The sequence below is a fragment of the Apodemus sylvaticus genome, chromosome 11, assembly GCF_947179515.1.
Source record: "Apodemus sylvaticus chromosome 11, mApoSyl1.1, whole genome shotgun sequence".
Classification (NCBI taxonomy): Eukaryota; Metazoa; Chordata; class Mammalia; order Rodentia; family Muridae; genus Apodemus; species Apodemus sylvaticus.
In genome coordinates, this window is record NC_067482.1 from 42,879,867 (window position 1) to 42,899,288 (window position 19,422).

General features: G+C 46.8%; 1 protein-coding gene across 2 annotated transcripts in view; it reads left to right on the forward strand.

Moving 5' to 3' along the window:
* Nucleotides 1–11,447: 11,447 nt before the first annotated feature.
* The window catches only part of Bend4 (BEN domain containing 4), a 35,362-nt gene continuing 27,387 nt past the window's right edge, over nt 11,448–19,422 (forward strand). For both annotated transcript variants that reach the window (XM_052198744.1, XM_052198745.1), the window contains exon 1: nt 11,448–12,041. In XM_052198744.1, the coding sequence (XP_052054704.1) occupies nt 11,519–12,041 (523 nt within the window). In that variant the 5' untranslated portion in view covers nt 11,448–11,518. The remainder of the gene's footprint in view (nt 12,042–19,422) is intronic.

Here is a 19,422-nt window from a genome sequence, read left to right on the forward strand (position 1 = left end):
CAAATATTTACTATTTCCATCTATGGTGATATCTGCTCTCAGGAGGTGATTTTTTTTTTCCTTAGGCATTGAAGGGAAGTGAAGAATAAGAAACTAAATGGTTAGATTTTCAAAACTTCAAAAGGGTCACTGGCTACGTTGGTTAAATCCGAGAATTTTCAGTTGAACTTTTTAAAATGAGCTGTGGGTGTGGGGAAATCTCTTCAACTCTTTGTTTTTTCTCTTTGCTTCAAGGGAAATGCTACTCACATTGTAATATCGGAAGTGTTCATGGGTGAAAGCATCCATCATCAAGACCCAATTAGGCAATGGTGCTCAATGCTGACACCTTTGAATCTGATAAGAAATAGACATTCTGCACACGGCTGACAACCTCTGGGGCCACGTGGACTAGCAAGGAACAGGCAGACTCCAGCAAAATGGATGGACATGAAGACTAGAACAGGTGGGGGGGAGAGTGAAGGGGATTGCTAATAACATCTCAGGAGCATGCATGTGTTCCCTGCACCACAGACTCTCTAGTCCTTGTGGATATCTCGGGGTAGGATCCTTTATGACACCCTGTAGTGAGATTGTCTCAAAACACACACACACACACACACCACATACACACACACACCACACATACACACAGCTTCCTTCTTCCCTCCATTGTCTCCCCCGCTCTTGGGGGGTCTTTTACTATTTACAAGACGTCTCATGAATCTAGAATACTATTGGTGAAAAGAAACAGTAATTCAATTTTTTAAAATGACTGCCTTTATACACTCTTTAAACGGATATCACTTGTCCAAACAGGTTCTACAGACCCTCCTTTACAGAAAGGAAAGGAAACTGTCACAGACTTCATTTGGAAGAGAGAATGACGAGAAGATTTGAGTCTCCCTTCAGTAATCTTAAGGCCAACAGGTAAGAAGAGCAAATGATGAAATTTAAATTCCAAACAAAGTTCCTTTCCTCTGCTCGGAGCTGACTGGGATAGGGCAAGGCTTCCTGAGACACTCTGCCTGTGTTCTCTCCCTCTAGCTGACTGCTGCCTCTCTGTCTCTGTAATCTTAGCCCTTCCTCCAGCTGCTTCCACAGCTCTTAAAGCCTCTCCTCACCCAGCAGGTTCACGGGGCCTCCACCATGTGTTAGGCACTAGTCTACATGCTGACTCAGCAGAAGGGAGTTATAATCTCACCACAATGGCACTTCATAGTATGACAGACAGTGACAGCACTAGGTAGGAAGGGAGGCGTGTGTGGGCAGGGTTGGAGGGGAGGGGTGACAAGAGAGGGACAGGGAGCCTAGAGACAGCCTCATTGAGACAGGGATACTACAGGAAAGCCTATGAGAGATATGCAGAAGAGCTGTGTATACACTCCAGGGGAAAAGCACGTCAGCTAAAATACCTTTGGCCTGTTCAAAAAGATCAGTGAGGTTGCAGTGGAGAGGAGAGCATGCTCTGAGAGGAAAAGGGTAGCCACAGAGGGGGAAGACAACGAAGGGGGGATTAGAAACTGATGGGCTGACTGTGTGTGTGTGTGTGTGTGTGTGTGTTTTGTCTTGTTTTGTTTTAAGACACAGTTGGTCTCTCTTCAGGGTGTCACAATGTAGCCCTATGACTGCCCTAGATATCACTGTGTGCACTGGATTGGCCTTGAACTCACAGAGGTCTGCCTGCTTCTGCTTCCCAAATGCTGGGATTAAAGACATATATCACCACACCCACCCAAAAGAAGCACAATTCTTTTTTAAAAGGATCACAGGGCTGCTGATTTGAAAACTGTCTCTCTGTTGCCAAACAAATCCTGTAAAAAAAAAAAAGTAATTAGAATCATTAAGACACGGCAGAGCACCCAACAACCCATTCTTAGCCACTTGGCCCCAGAGAATAAGATACCTCACCACGCAGTGGTAAGCACAGGCCTTTAATCCCTTTAATCACAACACGCAGGAGCCAGAGGCAGGCAGGTCTCTGAATTTGAGGCCAGCCTGGTCTACAGAGAAAAGTTCCAGGACAGAGAAACCCTATTTGGTAAAACCAGACCAAACAAAAAAACCAAACTAAACTTACCTCAACACAAAAAACCCTGCACAGTATTGTTCAGAGTGGCTATACATATGTAATTACCCCAGACTGTTCACAGCCATAATGTCCCACACAAAAAAATGACTGGCTAAAAGCATATGCCATCCATACCAAGGAGTACTGTGCAGTCATAAAAAAGAACAAACTATTGATGCGTGCCGCAAACATAGGTGGGTCTCAAAGGCACTGAGTTAAGTGAAAAACTTCAAAGGGGCGTTTATTTGATATAACATACATATTAGACAGCACAAGGTGTGTTCCTTGTAAAAACTAGATACAAGGCACCTGGAACTTCTCTATACCATCTTTCCAACCTCCTGTGAATTGAAAATAATCTTTAAAAAGAGTTCTTTTGTTTTTTTTTAAAAGCACAGCAGAACACACTGTTTCATCAGACACTCTGTCATGCCTAGTGACTCTGCTGATGGTCTCTTGTTGTCTTCCACTGGTTTTAGTTTTTGTTGTTGTTGTTTTATTTTATTTTATTTTGTTTTCAACTTTTCAAGCTCAGATAACTACTAGACATCCAAGTTATTCTTTCTGGGAAAGGCTTCTCCCTTCCTTGCCTACTTCCCATGGAAAATGAATGTATACATTTTGTTAACCTTCCTTTCTTCTCTTGATACTAATATGCGATTTCCTCTGAAACCAAAGTAAAGCCAAATAAAATCTCCAACACTTTTGCTTTATGTCTTGTTTTGTTGTTGCTGTTTGAGACAGGGTTTCTCTGTATAGTCCTGGCTGTCCTGGAACTCACTTCTGTAGACCAGGCTGGCCTTGACCTCAGAAATTCACCTGCCTCTGCCTCCCAAGTGCTGGAATTAAAGGCATGCGCCACCACCGCCCAGCCGTTTTATGTCTTTATAAGAGCCATGATTGTATCTTTTCTGGAAATGATCATCTCTGTTGTTTTGTTTGGTTTCTTAAGACAGGGTTTCCCTGTATACATAGCCCCAGTTGTCCTGGAACTAACTTTAGGACCAGGCTGGCCTGGAACTCAGAGAGATCCCTCTGCCTCTGCTTCCCAAGTGCTGGGATTAAAAGCATGCATTACTACTGCCTGGCTGAAAATTAGATTTTAAAAACATGAATCTGGTCATGTCACTCCACAGCTTTGGTCCACCCTGCAGGTAGATCAAGTCTCTGGGATTCTTTCTGCAAACCTGGGCCTGCGCAGCCTCCATCTGCCCTCAGCCTTTTGTTCTGCCTTTTGCCTGACAAGCCTAACCTCTTGCAAATCACCTCACCTAAAGGCTGTCTTCACTCTTTTCAAGGTCACCTTCTACCTCTACCTTGGAGTAGGTTAGAAGCTTCCTGAGCTATACGAAGAGGCTAAACAAGAACACCCTTTACCCACTTTTCTCAATAATTACGGCTCTCAAAAATTTGCAGGTTGGCACTAATTTATTATCTTCTCCTCATCCCCTCAACGGACTCTGGTATGTTTCGCCATCATATCCCTCCATGCCCACAAAGATACCTAGCACATAGTAAACACACAGTGAACATTTTTTATTAATTTCTGGGTGAATATATTTGGAGGCAGTGAGATCTGCATCACTCCATTTAAGCATGGTTTGTACAACCATGTAGTGGAGTTGTTAAAAACTACAAACATGGGTTCGATCAGACCGCAGCATTTCCTCTAGGCCTGCATGTCTACGACTCTGTAGCCACCACGCCCTTTCAGCACGCAATAAATAAAGCAAAGGCGTATTTCTCAGTCACTTCCTATGGAATGACTACGCACACTCCGGTGCCTGCCGCAGTATCATCTCGGCATTGAAATGTTGAAGCTAATCAGACATTTAATTTCAAAGTGGAAGGTCATTATCTTGTCACAAAATTTTATTCCAATTACTTTTTTTTTCTATTATACGAAATGAATTAAAAGTAGCACAAAACATTGGGAGATCAAACAGTCAATCAGAAGCTCATTAAATATCATTGAAATTGGTGCAATAAAAAGCATTTCCCATGGCTGAGTTATTATTTAAAAGCTATATTCTAGATGGCTCAAGGAATTGACAGGCTGCCAATCAAAAACTCACCCTGTCCATATATAACCCCTTGGCTTTCAAAAGGTCACTGTCTTGTATTTTTGAGATAAGAGTAAATATCTTTAAAAAAAAAAAGCATGAGTGTAATTACCATCTGATCGGTCTCTGTGAGGCCCCCAAAAAGTCACTGTCCTGTGGTTCAGACCATGGAGCAGAGCAAGATGTTTACTGTTACTTATGACTTTGTTAAATGCTTAGCTCTTTTGTTAAGTGCTTACCAAAGAGTTGTAAAGCAACAACTCGGCATTCAAGGGGAGAAGAAACAGCTTATTCTTAGGCAAAGACAGTGACCATGGGCTAGGACACAGATTCCAGCTTCTCTGAACAGCATGTTCCACTGTAGAAGAGGCTTTGTTCACAGCCACAGAGCATAGAAGGTGATAAGCAGACACATTTCAAGATCACTGCTAGAAAACTTCAGAGAAACTACTGCATGGCAGAAAGGAAGTCTTCTCTACAGGCCAAGATGTCAGAATTTTTTTTAGCTTTAGATGTGGCCACAGGTCCCCTAAGGTTAGTGACTCACTGTGAGATCTTAACCCGCTCACAAGGATGTTAAGACAGATACAGGGTTGAAAGTAAAGGACTAGTAAACGGCCTAAGGAGCCCAAGGTAATTTTGGCCCTGAGAGTCTGTCCATCAATCCACAATCACAGTGTTCTGGCCAGCCAAGGTCAAGCGGTTTGTAGGATCTTTAATAGAGGCTGCTTCTTCAGGGAGCTCTGCTCCACACATTCACATACAGTTCTGGGTTCAGAATAATCCATGTGGGAGGAGTGATAGTCACAATTAAAGGGGTCTACTTGGGAGTGAGTGCCCATGTTATGGTCTAAGGAATAGGTAATTAGAATTTTTTTCTTTCCCTCTTTTTGACACTGAACTCAGGAGGACCAGAGCATGCTGGGTAAGTACTCCACCAATGAGTTATACTGCTGGCAATTTTTAATTCTATCTTGAGACAGGGTTTCACTAAGCTGTCCAGGCCTTGAAGTCATGATTCTCTTATCTCTGTGTCCTAAGCATTTGGATTACAGGTGGTCTCAGCTAAGAAAGCCATTCTCTGTGACTCAGGCTACGAAGCTGCCTGTGCGTGGACATGAAAGGTGTCTGCTTTACATTTCTAATATGTTTCTTCTAGGAGACATTTTATAGGAAGCAAAGCTAAGCCACTGTCTTAATTCACTTCTGTGATACTTTTAACAGAATTCCAGAGAGGATCATTTATAAACACTAGACAGTTGTTAGGCGTTTAGTTCTGGAGACTTGGAAGTCCAAGGATGCAGGTCATATTGGCTAGGACTTCCCTTCTGTTTTATAACACATCAGACAGTGTACGGGTGAGGGAGTAAGACAGCTGTCCCTGAAGCTTCAAGCCTGCATACTCCACCCCCATCCATTCACAGGGATGGGGGGAAACCCCCAGGACCTAACCACCTCCTAGGGCCCTAGCTCTCAACACTGTCACACTGGGGGATTGTTGGTACTACATGATATTGGAAGACACATTCAAATCATCAGTATTGTGCCCCGCCCTCAAAAATGCATGTTATTTTCACATACAAATTACAGATGTTCATCTCAAAATCCTGCAAAGTCAAAATCCATTCCATTGCCAGGTTACAAGTCCAAAGTCCAAGAGTGGCATCTAAATCAGGTACTTTAATTCATCCTCAGGCTAAATTCCTTGCCAACCAGGAACTCAAACACATTATCGACTTCCAAAATACAACTATGAGCCAGGGATGATGGCTAAGGTCTGTACTACCAGTGCTTTGGAGGCTGAGGCAGAGGAATCACTTCAAATTCTAGTCTGGACTCTGCTACACAGTGACTTCTAAGCCACTCTAGGATACAGTAAGACCTTATCTCAAAACCACAAATATGATGGTTTCAATGAATGTTTTAAGTCCAAACCAACAGGGGGAACATTTAAATCATAGGACTCCAGAATAACCACTTGCCACCTCTTAGAGGCCCTAAAGCAGTGGTTCTCAACCTGGGGTTCACAACCCCCTAGGAGCTGTCAAATGGCCTTTCACAGGGGTCACATATCAGATGTTTGCATTATGATTACATTAGCAAAATTACAGTTAGGAAGAATGGTTGGAGGGGGTCACCACAACATGAGGAACTGTATTAAAGGGTTGCGGCATTGGGAAGGTTGAGAACCACTGTCCTAAAGGGTTTGGGCCCCACAAGTATTAGGTGCACGCTCTACTGGGATTCACTTACTGAGTTTTTCCAGAACAGGACTGGACACTAGTGGGTCTACTGTTTGGGGGTTCATGCCTTCTCTAAATACTGGCCTAGTTGGAATCTTCTGTACTAACTCTGGCCCTCTGACATGTCTCTGCCTACAGCTCCAAACTGTCAATAGATCTTTGAAAATTGGTCCCATAGCTTGTATTCTGAGTTGGCCCACACAGATACTTCCAAAGCTCACCACTTCTGCCCTTCTGAGCTAACCTAATCTAGATTGAGGCACATCTGGAGTAGCCAGGGAGTGCTGCCCCAGAATGTAGAAGCCTCCCAAGGTGGTTCTGGCTAGCAAACACCTTTCTGGAAACCTTGCCTTCAAAGTCCTAGCTCAGAAACACGGTTAAGGCCACTGTCTCGGTATCCGAGGACTAGATCTGGAGCAACTGAGCCCAAATAGTCTCTTAAATGGTTCCTGGCTACACCCGTAGTGTTCTCTCCTGGGCATGCTTTTTCCCTCTTCCCAAGCTGGCCAAACATCTCCCATCTTTCTGCTCCGCATCCCCTTCAGCTATAAACTCCATTTTAAAATCATCTCTCTCGTCTCTCAGGCAAAAGAGGCTGTGCAGCCTTCCGAAGGCTTTGCAACTACTTAGATATCTACCCTGCCAGACATCGGTGGTACTTCACGGCTCTTTATGTGCAAGTTTGCCTTCCACACACTGCTAAGCCAGAGTTCTGCAGAATGAAGATGACTTTTACTGCAGCTCATACCTCCTCATCCCCACCAGAGACGCATCAGAATGCCCTCCCTTCCTTGTCTCCGCCCTCCTTCTTCAATAGTGTCTGGGTCCGTGTTACAGGTCAGGCCACTTGATTCTGCCTCCTAAGGGGGTGCCAGACTGGGAGTATGGTGCTGGGATTACACTCGTGAACCACCACCAGACTAGGAGGATGGTGCTGGGATGACACGCGTGAACCACCATTAGCCTAGGAGGATAGCGCTAGGATTACACGCGTGAACCACCACTTTTCTTCCATGACTCAAAACTGCTCAACTAATTGAAAAAAGTTCCACACTTTTCCTATAGTTCTGAGTCATCTGTGGTTTTTTAAAACAAAATCCCAAACATTCGATTTACCAAATGAAGACTCAGGGGCCAGATACCATGCTAGCTCAAAGAGGCTGAGGAGCATCCACCTAGCTGACCTGTCTACTCCACCGATGTGAAGGGAAAAGCTCCCGCTTCTTCTGCAGGTTGCCTTAAATACCCTTCAACTCAAAGGCCCTCCTTCCTCTCTCCCGGGTTTCCTTATGAGCTCTCCCTACCAACTGGTTGCTAGTTCTACCTCCTACCCTAGTGCTGACTTTATGTCTGCAGCTCTGTGGGTTAAAGGTACGTGCTAGGACTGAGCTGCAAGGGACAGGATTTCCAATTCACAATTTTGGGGGACATGAGGTGATCAAATATCCTGCAACAGTCTTTACTAGAATCGCCATTAATATTCCCTTCATAGCAACCCTAGGCTTTTCTGAGTTTATTCTTCCTAATTCTTCCATACTCTACTACCTAGGCATTTCCACATTGTAAAGAAATTGTTAGCCGGGAGGTGGTGGCGCACGCCTTTAATTTCAGCACTTGGGAGGCAGAGGCAGGCCAATTTCCGGGTTCAAGGCCAGCCTGGTCTACAGAGTGAGTTCCAGGACAGCCAGGGCTACACAGAGAAATCATGTCTTGAAAAACCAAACAACAAACAAAAAAAACCTAACCCCCCCACAAAAAAAAACAAAGAAAAGAAAAAAGAAATTGTTACAACAATGCCTGTCTCATTACCTATACAAGGTATGTTTTTTGCTGTTATGACAGAATACCATGAACTAGGCAATTTATAAAGAATGGGAATTAGGTGGGTTTTGTTTGTAGGGGTTGTTTTGTTTCTTTCTGCAATTTCTTTTTTCTTTCTTTCTTTCATTCTTTCTTTTTTCTTTTTTCTCTTTTTTTGAGACAGGGTTTCTCTGTATAGCCCTGGCTGTCCTGGAAATCATTCTGTAGACCAGTCTGGCCTCAAACTCAGAAATCTGCCTGCCTCTGCCTCCCAGAGTGCTTGGATTAAAGGCATGGGCCACCACCGCCCGACTAAGAGTAAGATTCTTTTCATGTGCTTTGACATTTTCTTTCTTTCTTTCTTTCTTTCTTTCTTTCTTTCTTTCTTTCTTTCTTTCTTTCTTTCTTTCTTTCTTTCTTTCTTTCTTTCTTTCTTTCTTTCTTTCTTTTTAGACAGAGTTTCTCTGTAGTCCTGGCTGTCCTGGAACTCACTCTGTAGACCAGACTGGCCTCGAACTCAGAAATCCACCTGCCTCTGCCTCCCAATTGACATCCAGGGCAGCAACGTCCACTTAGAGTCTTCTTGTACCATGTGCCATACAGTAACAGAGGCATCGCCCACATGAGCACCCAAGAATTCAAACTCACTCCCAAGCTCTTTTATAACAGGCATCAATCCAAGCTTGAGGGCACAGCCCATATGGAATAAATGTGTGCCCTTGGGCCCCATCTCCCAATCTCCGAGGGACTATGTTTCCAACATGATTACAGCAACCACTCATTTGAATATACACTTTTGTAGAAATGGCTACTTGGGGAAACAAAATAAAGATGGTCCCTCCAGTCAGTAAAACATAAAGAAAGTATCGTTCCCAGTCTCTCAAGGTGTTTGAGCGGCAAGGTTGGCGTAAATTTAAAATATGTACATAAGGTTAGAGAGGTGACAGCACTTGTTGAACCAGAGGCCTCGGGTTCAATTCCCAGCCCCCGCATGGCGGCTCACATCTGTGCTACCCGTTCCAGATCCCACAAGCAGGGCACATATACACATATATGAGGCAACACACTCATACAAATAAAATTAATACATCTAAGAAACAATTTGCATAGAAGAGAAAGCTCCGCCCCTGGAACAGGAAATCGGTTCCTTACCAAAGGCCTGAAGGCTTTCTTCTGCTAAGCCCATCACTACCAACATGACCACCCTAATTTCTTTTCAAAAGCAGGGAGTTCCTGGCAAATTATCAGGGAGTAAAGTGGGAGGGAAAGATTTCGATGCAAAATTCAGAACTGCTCTCTAGACAGGAGAGTGTGGGGAGGCTTGTTACCATTTATCTCCTCAGTGTATCATTCAGTTTCAGCTGTCTCCGTCTGAGAAGCCGCCCCCCCCCCCCCACCTCTCACTCATGTGCCTAAGAACCGTCTCCAGGGCATCTCCTTCTCCAGCATTTCATTATCTCTTAACTGTCCCTCCCTTGCCCATCTCCCTTTCTTCCCAGTGATCCACGTGCCCTCATTTAGCAGTTTTCAGAAGCCAGGGAGAAGAGACGTTGCAAATAATGTTAAATATGATTAATATCTTGAATTCCTTGAAATATGACATGCATGAGTTACAATGAAACCTCTTTTATTTCCCCATGAAATGCTTTTGCATAATGAGAAAGAAAACGTCCTCTATGCCCTAATCAGCCCTGACAGTTCCTGGACTCCCAAATACTTTTATTTATGGCATTATTTATTTCATCTCTAATAAATGGAGGAGGGGCGCAGCACTTTCTGAGGAGCTTGCTGAGGAGAGGAAGACAGTCCAGAGTGGGTGGACACACACTCTGAAAATAGCAAGGGAGAGGAATCTTCCAATGGAAGAGAGATCTGGAAAATGAGAGGTCAAAGGTCTGGCCCCCCAGAAGAAAATGGGTCACTTTCCCAAGATTACAGGATAGCTCTGAATAAAAAAGTAACTCCAGATTGGAGAGATGAGAGTCATCCATCTAGGACCTGGACAATGATGAACCAAGTCGAAACCCAAGCTTGGGAGGAGGGGATGCTGGGATTGGAGTAGGCCGAAATGAAGGGTGCTTCCTTTGAGATTGGAAGGCGGGACTGGCAGGGGCCAAAACCCTTCCTTGTATTTGAAGAAACTTATGGGGGCATCCTCTGCAAACTACTGAGGTCTTCATCATTCAAATAAGTACTGAGATTTTGTGAGCCACTGAATCCTTAGCCTGGTGGTGCCAGGTAATATGAGCAACACAGGAAGGGACATCCTAGGCCACTTTGATCTTGCAAAGTATATGCATAGATAATAATAATGTTCAAAGCAGTCACCTTCCCAGAGGGAATCGTGAGGTCATTTGTCCCCTTTAATTGCAACGCCTACCAGCTATTTTAAATTCTGAAGACCCGCATGCACTCGTGCAACTCATTCACAAACTTCTCTGTGTGAGTTTGCATAAACCCCCTTTAGTCTTTCAGAGCCTCAGTTTTCAAATCTGTAGAATGGAGAGAAATGATAGCGTCTCTCTGCTCGCTCCCAGCTCCCTGTGGAGACCAAGTTTAACAGTATGGAAGCACTAGGCCCTGAGCGCTTTCTTGTTCAGCCGCCAGACCTGGGACAGCAAGACCCTAAGGCAGGACAAACCTCCCAGCGGCCTGTGCCAAGTCCTTCGAGATGTTCTTTTTCGGAAGGGGCGGGGGTGGGGGGGTGGGGGAGGGTGTAGCTTCCTTCTAGAAGAACTTGCTGTCCCACCCTTGCACTCTGGCGACCCCGCCCTAACTTCTAGGTACCACCCCCTTCGTGCACTCCGAGAGTTGGGAGGTCACGCAGGAGGGCGCCGGGAACTCCTTTCCAAAGCTCGGACCCTGCCGACAACTGCGGCCGACTCACGTCCACAGCGGAGAGACCCGGGACGCCACCTCTTCCACCTGTCCCCACCGGGACGCCCTCCAGGTTCCGTCCCCCCCCTCCACCGGGTCCCCTCGGGCCGCGGGCTCCCCCTTCCCAGCGCACCCCCCACCACGACCCCGTCCGAGGCGCCGATCGCGCGGGCCGCCCGGGCCCAGGCCCCGCCCCGCCCCCATCATCATTAGCAGATATTACCCTAAACACTTGCTCCTTACCTCCTTTCTCCCTCCAGGCATTGGCGAGGCGGGCTGTCAATCAGCGCTGGGCGGCAGCCCCCCGCGCGGGGGCTCGGAGATGCCAGGCTCGGCGACAGGCAGCAGCGGCGGCGGCGGCGGCGGCGGCGGCCACGGCGCAGACACACGCCTTCCCGCCGGCGCGCGCCGGGGTAGAGCAGGCGGCCGGGCGGCCGAGCCACCTCCGGATCCGCGCGCGGGGCGGGCAGGGCCTCAGACTCGGCATGGAGCCCGAGATGCAGGCGGCGGAGGAGGGGCCCAGCGCGCCCCGCATCTACAAGCAGCGCGGCCCCTACAGCGTCCTCAAGACGTTCCCCAGCCGGCGGCCGGCGCTGGCCAAGCGCTACGACAGACCCTCTCTGCTAGAGCTGTCGCCCGCGCGGCCGTCCCCGCTGCCGCCGCCGCCGCCGCCGCCGCCCTTCGCCTCGCTCGCCGCCGTGCCCATCAGCAGCAGCGAGCCGCCGCCGTTCCCGACGCAGCCGTCCTACCCGGCCGGGTCAGGCCGGGCCCCCGCCGCCGCCGCCGCCTCGTCGTCGTCGCCGTCCTGCACACCCGCCGCGCCCCCCGGCCATCCGAGGACTCCGGCGCCGCCACCGCCGCCGCCGCCGCCGCCGCTGCCGCTCGCGGCCCCCGCCGCGTCGTCGTCGTCGTCCTTCGCCGCCGTCGTCAGGTACGGCCCTGGCCCGGCGGGCGGCGCGGGCAGCAGCGGCGCGGGTAGCGACGGCGCCAGCCTGGAGCTCAGTGCAGGTACAGACTCCGCGGGCCGCAACTTTGCGGAGCTCCGGCGGTGGCGTGGGGGGGGGGGCGTGGGAAGCGGGGGGGGGGGTCCCGGGCAGGCTGTGCACGCGGTCCCCGTGGGCCTCGGGAGCGTGCTGCGCTCGGGCAGTACTAACTTCTGGAAGATTCCCGGCGCCGCGTTGGCCCGGGCTTCCGACGGCGCGCGCGCCCTAACAGGTGGCCGTGGGGTGCGGGCTCCTGGCGAGCACCCGGGAGGGCGGCGGGAAGGCTTGCGGACAGAGCAGGCCCTGGGCGGGGAGCTGGGGAGGGGACAGGCCCCGGGACAGCGGGCTGAGGCCACTCGGAGGAGACGCCCATTTTATTCCCCGCCACTTCACTTTTTCCCCACGCCACACTTCCCTTTCCCGCCTGCCGCCTGCTTGTCCTTCTCGGAGGTTCTTTGCCTCCGGGGAAGCTGCTCTTCATCCCTTTGAAGATCCCCGCCCCAGTCGAGCCGTCCTGGGCCACTTGGGCTCTTCCTGGGGTCTCTGGGTTTCTTGTCCTCTGTGCGCTCCGGTGTCCATGGCGCACAGCCCCCTGGCTTTATCCGTGGTTCTGCTGCTCTGGGTTGCGGGCGGGGTGGGGGGGGGGGGTAAGTGAAGGTTTTTCGTGTGGGCAAGGGGCCGCTCCACAGGAGGCATTCACAGAGCAGAGTTAACATCCCCACCCATCCTGTCCTTGAGACCCTGGTTTCTATGTCAGTGAGTCTCCAGGGGATCACCTACCCAGAGGTCAAGATGTTATCTCCTCTCAGGAATGCAAGCGAGCACTGAGCAAGGCCTGACCCAGTCTCTGCTCCTCCCGAGGGAAGGACACACAGCCACGTTTATGGGCTCATCAGAACTAAAGTCCCCTGCTCAGGCCTTTCAGGGCACTTAAGAGCCTCCTAGATTCAGATTGTCAGCGAGTCTAAGACTTAGTGTTGAATTTTTTTTTTCCTAGTGACAATAGATGGGCATTGTCTCTGAAGGAGTTATGGATGCCTATGCTAAGAGCTCTGCTGTTTGTCAATATTTTGACATGTGAAGGATTGGTTTGGAGAAAGAAAATCTAATTACAGGTTATAGTGAAGACTTGTTTCTGTCGTATCTCCAATGACTTGGAGATGTTACAGATTCTGAGTTGGAGTTCTTACATGGGCTTCCTTACTATTTCTGAGGTGGGTTTTTTGTTTGTTTGTTTTTGCTTCCATTGCTTTTGCCTTCATATCCCAGTGTGTTTTTATATTCATTCTTAGGTCTCTCCCTCCTACTTTCGTGTTCGTATGGCTTTTGGTTTTAAAACCGGGTCCTGCTTGGAATTTGTTATTTGGGGGTTCCCTGCTACTTCTTAGCTGTGCCCCTTACCCCAGCTTGGCGGTTTTTTTTTCTTTTGTATGTTGCTTTTTCACTCTTGTATAATAACGTTGGTTCCAGTCAAACCTTTGGGGACGAGCCCTTTACATGCCTGGGTCAGCCCTGGATAGAGCACTTCCTTCAATCTGTTGCTGTGCAGTCTTTGCCTCCGGAACACGCTAGTCTCCCACATCTTCCCATTCGCATCTGTAGATTGCTCTTCCCCGACAGTCAGGGTTATTTCTCTCAGCCTAGTTTCTGACCATCCTTTCCATGGCTGCTCTTGTTCCAGAAGTTACTTTGCTGCCTTTCCTTCATTTGGAAATTTTGGGGTTTGTTTTCTCCTCCCCTCAGTATTTTTTTTTCTAGTGTCCTATTTTAGTTTGTCTCTGTCACAAGTTAGAAGCCACTGTTGCTGAATCTAAGGATAGGAAGGATCCTTCCTTTTTTTTTTTAACCAGTTTTCTCAAGGCCGTTCTGGTTGGGACTTTCCTTGTGTGTGTGTATGGGCCTGGGGGAGTAGGATTCCTTTGTTTTTGGTTACTTTGGATTGTTGTTGGATTTTGTCTGTTAGTGAGGTCTTCAGGGTTAGGTCAGTAAGATGGGCGTGTGGGGCTGCAAGCCTGCCTTAGTGGTGTTGGAAAGATGGGAATTGGATAGTAGGTGTCTTCTATGTGTCACTGAGAATGTTCTGGATGCAGAGGGGGAAGCCATAGAATTAGGGTATTATTGATCGCTAATGAGTAGACTACCTCTCAACAGGCACAGCCACGTGAGTAGCCATCAGAGGGACAGCCACATGAAGTGCTGATTGGTTCTTTGAGGAATTAATGGTGCTACTTTGAGCCAATGAGCCTCTGTGCTCAGCTGGGCCTTTTACACGTGGGGGCGGGGCAGGTGAGGCTGCCTGTTGCCTTCTCTCTCAGCCAGGAATTGTGCTGAGTGTCCAGGCCACCTTGTCAGCTGAGAATAGTCAGACAGCATTGTGGTGAGGGAGCTCAGAGTAGAAGAGACAAGCGCCTGTCCAGGGTAAAATGCTGAAGAGATGTAAAGGCTTATTTACCATTAAATGCTACAAGCCACTGAGGGAAGAAAATATGTGATTAAAAATAGATTTTTTTCAACATTCCTATAAAATCTCATGAAGAGTATAATTTTCCTTAAAAGGGGTAATATGCCATGGTTTTAAAAGCATATTTTTCCTCTGTGGGAGGCTTAGAGTTAAAACCCACGTAGATCTTGATACGCAGCCTAAATTTGGCATCAGGAAATGGGAAATTGCATCTTTAAGCAGAGTACAATCAAAAATGAATTACAATAAATCCTATATAATTGCATAGGTCATTCTCTTTAATGAGATTTTATTAACCTGACTGTCAAGCTTTTGAGTCAGGCAGATATTTTATCTTCTTCAACTGATAAAAGTGTCAGCCATAAACCACCATATAAATATTCATAAATCTACACATCTGTGGCAGCCTATCAGCATCATTCTTTTGGACATTAAAAGCATTCTAATTACTTTCTGTCTAGCAGAGCTGAAATGCTGCCTGTTATAGTGTGTGCTTGGCAGGCTTGATTGCCTTTGTTTGCCATCACAAATAGCAGCGTCCTATTTTATATACCGATGGTCCAGAAAATATTCAGGGATTGACTGAGCAGGATGAAGATGAGGAAGTACCACCTGCTTTTGATAGCACCAAGTATATTAACTCATCTGTTAATTTTTGACACATCATTGATTTATTTATTTAGAAAAATTGCATTCTGTTTAGCTGTGTTGATGTGTGCCGTCATGGAAAAAAAAATTGGTTGCCTTTTTTTTTTCCTTTTCTTTTTAAAGGCATCCTTCACTGATTTAAGATGCTGGTTCCGTTTTCCAAGATGGTCTAATTTTCTAACTTCTGTCTTCTGTAGCATGCCATGAAGTCCTCTTAAAAAGAGGTTAACATTTTAAGGGAACCCTCTATTTTGAACTAGTTGGAAATCCTTTGGTGTGGCTACAGAATAGGTCACTAAAATTTTTCTGCTTCTACGTTTTTAATATTAATGTATTTTACCCTTGGCTGAGCTAAAAATCAAAAGGTTACCACTAATCTTGAGTGCTGTGATCTCCCTCGCAGAGGCGGAACTCTCTGAGGGCTCAGCTGTGCTGGGTACATTCTGTGCACAGCTTTCCCTACAAAGAAGGCTGTCGGGGCAGAGGAGAAGCGGTGTGGGGTAGCCTGGGTCCCATCTTCCTCTCGGTGCATGCCAGACTGAGGATGGATTAAAACCTCAAGTGCAGAAGAATCTCAAGAAATGGAAATCTTAATTAAAAAAAAAAAATCATGAGTTGAGGCTTTAGAATCAGGGTGGGCACAGTTGGCAGCACACTGTTATCTCCCAGTAGGCCGCGCTGTGAAGCACGCTAAGTGGTCATTCGGGGGCTTTGGAATTGTGATTTAACATTTTGGAGACTCTAGGGACGGATAGTCTTTAAAAGTCCGTTTATAGACTGTTGACTTTCTGCGACAAGAGAGGTTGTTTTGTTTGGTTTGGTTTGGTTTTTGTTTTTTTGGTTTTTGTTTTTGGGTTTTTTTTTTTTTTTGTTTTTGTTTTTGTTTTTTTTTTGGTTTTTTCGAGACAGGGTTTTTCTGTATAGCCCTGGCTGTCCTGGAACTCACTCTGTAGACCAGGCTGGCCTTGAACTCAGAAATCCTCCTGCCGCTGCCTCCCAGAGTGCTGGGATTACAGGCATGCGCCACCACTGCCCGGCAAAAAATCAACTGTGTTTTTTTGTTGTTGTTATTTTTCGAGACAAGGTTTCTCTGTATAGCTGTGTAGCTGTGTAGCCCTGGATGTCCTGGAACTCACTCTGTACACTCTGTAGAACAGGCTGGCCTCGAACTCAGAAATCCTCTTGCCTCTGCCTCCCAAGTGCTGGGATTAAAGGCGTGCGCCACCACTGCCCGGCGACACAAGAGATTTAAAAACAAAAAACAAAAAACAGTTAATAAAATGAAAAATCCATGCTCTTGTTTTGCTTAGTCAAGGCTCCAGGGTCGGCAGTCATCCTGTCGTACTCACAGGGACACAACTTCTCTCTGGGTCTTAGTGGTAAGGAACAGTTCTTGCATTTCTGACTGACTGTAGGTCTTTCCAGAAGTTGTGGTGCATATGAGTTGAGCCCCCCCCCCATGCCCCAAGTGCAATGCTAACATTTTTATCACACTCTTCTGTATGTTGGTGTAAAAATGTACTGTCCAGATATGTCAAGGCTTTGAAAAGAGGGAAAATTCAACCTTAACAGTTTACAGTCGCTACTTTTTTATAGATGGGTTCTGAGAGCAAATTCAAAATCTTTTAAAATCTGCCTTTCTAAATCTGCAGGCAAAAGCTATTCTGTGATCATCGTTGTTCTCTGATTTTCTGAGTGCACTTTAATAGATTATCTTCATAATGTAGTATATTACATAATGATTTTTTCTCAGCATGTTATGAGTTTATCCTTCAATTAAGAAAACAAATCATGCTTGTCCCTAAGTCAGATTTTTTTCCCCTTAAAAATCTATGCTGTAATGTGATTCGTCAATATGATTAAAACTACTCAGTGTATTGTAGGACACTGAGCAAATGTATTTGAGCAGCTCTCTAGAAGGTTCTGTTTTAGCCTTTCCCTTTGTATTCCTCCCTTTTGTCAAGGTTATGGAAGAGGAGTATGAGGCGTAAATCAATTGGGGCCAGGTTACTTAAAATGCAAACAGTAAATACAACGTAAGGTCTTGTGCGGGATTATAGGATTAAACAGAACGAAAACCGCTCTTGTGGTAGAGGTGAACATCCCCAATCAATATCATCCTTTGATTTTACTAATAAAAGAACAAAAACAAGGAAGTAAAATAGCAAGAGTGAGATACCTCTCCGCTTGTGCGCGGTTCAGTAAAAAAGAGGCACCCAAGGATCTGGAGGACTTTGGACAATGGTATAGAGCAGGACTCAGTGCCTACATCCATGACCAGGCTTGAGGTCAGGGTTTTGAGCTGAGCCATGGTGTTCTCTGTCAACCACGTTTTATCTTCACTGAGATGGTCCACCCTCCTGAGCTCTGGCCCCATGGTGTATATATTTGGCTAGATATTTCAAGTGAGAGGGGACCAGCATAGGCCTTCAGAGAGGTCTGTGGAAAGATTCCTAGGCCTTGACCTTGTCATGGGAGAATCTAAGGAAGACTAGGTTAGTATTGATCCCCAGATCAGGATGTGGTCTGGAGAGAGGGTTCAGTGGGTGATCTGCTTGCCTTGCAAGTGTGTAAAGCTAAATGCTGTAGCATAAGCCTGAACCCCAGCACCCCTAGATAGCGGACAGGAGAAGAGAATGGAGACTCTGGGTGTTGCTGGGCAAGGCTGGTATATGAAAGACAAACCTGCTTTCACCCCTGCCTTGGTTGAATAAGTTTGAAAGCACTATTAAAATGAAAGGTTCTGTGTTGGAGGGATTGGGGGGAGTGGAGGCCAGAGGTCAGCACTGGGTGACGTCCTCAATTGTCCATTCTGTTCTCTATGGTTGAGAATTCATAGGAATAATACAAGGAACCAAAAAAATATGACCACGTCTATACCTCATTTCCCCCTGCCAGCTTCTTCCTGTCTCCTGACCCAACTTAATGTCTTCTTTCCTGTAATAAGCCACTAAGTCCAATTAGCACCATCCATATGTGTGCATGGGGGTGTGGCAATGCACTGGAGCATGAGCACCTCCACAAAAAAGCATTCTCCATGAGCTATCAACTGCCAGTAGCTAAGGCATGGGGCCTTTTGAGTTGGGCAGTTCTTGTACTGACAGTCTCCCCATTTTCTTGAGATAGGGTCCCTCACTGAACCTGGAACTGGCTGGTTAGCTATACTGTCTAGCCAGCCAGCTCCAGCTGGCTTTCTGTCTCTGCCTCCTCAGTGCTAGAGTTATAGGCATTTGCTGCCCACCCCCTGTCTTTTTCTATAGGTGCTTGGAATGGAACTTATATCCCCATGCTTGCACAGCAAGCTCTTCTCCTAGAAGTTATCTCTCCAGCCTTTACCTTGTTTTTAGACAAGGTCTCACTGATCAGGCAGCCAGAGAGCCCCAGAGTAATCCTTTGTCTTAATCTCCCAGTGACGGGATTCCAAACATGGACACACATCCATCTCCTATGGGTGCTGGAGATGGAGCCTGGATCCTGTGTGTGTGTGTGTGTGTGTGTGTGTGTGTGTGTGTGTGTGTGTGTGTGTGTGTTTTGAACCACTTTATCTGTCTCCCTGTCCCTCAGTGGGTAATATTTGAGACCCTGTAATCACCTGAATCTCCCACCTCAGTGTCGTTTGTAGTCCTCTCCTGCACAGAAAAGTTTGGGCTCAGAATTCCCCAGAACGGTAGCATTGTACAGACTTGGGGAATGGCTACTTCTGTATATTGGGAGCGGGGCACTGCTGGGATGTCTTTATGTCTTCCTGTTAAGTAATTGAAGCAGGGCCCTTGGATCCTCTTGCCCAACACCTACTTCATTAAAATGTACTAAGAAAGAAACCATGGTAGACGTGGACTTTTAGACAGCAGTTCAGTGTCTCTCTGCCTTGTGTCATTGCCTCCCTCCCCACCCCACCCCCCACCATATTTTCTGAGAAGGGGCCTCACTGTGCTACCCAAGCTGGTCTCCAACTCCTGGGTTTAAATGATCCTCCTGTTTGGTCTCCCATGTAGCTGGGGCGAACCTTCTGTAGCACAACTCATGGACAGCACAGACTGCTAGACTTGTGGTTTCATTCATCATCATACACACTAAGTTTTCTAGGGGATTTTTACTACATCTGTCATCTCTACCCCAAAGAAGACCTCATCTCACTGTGTTTTACTTAAAAAGAATCCTTTTTTTCTTTCCCAGACCAAATAAAACACAAGTATCTAGCCAGTATTTTCACAGAAAGCCAGTAGCTAGCTATATTTTTGTCATCAATTAAGAGTTTCTGGCACCTGAGTTCTCCAGTGTTTTGTCTGTTACCATT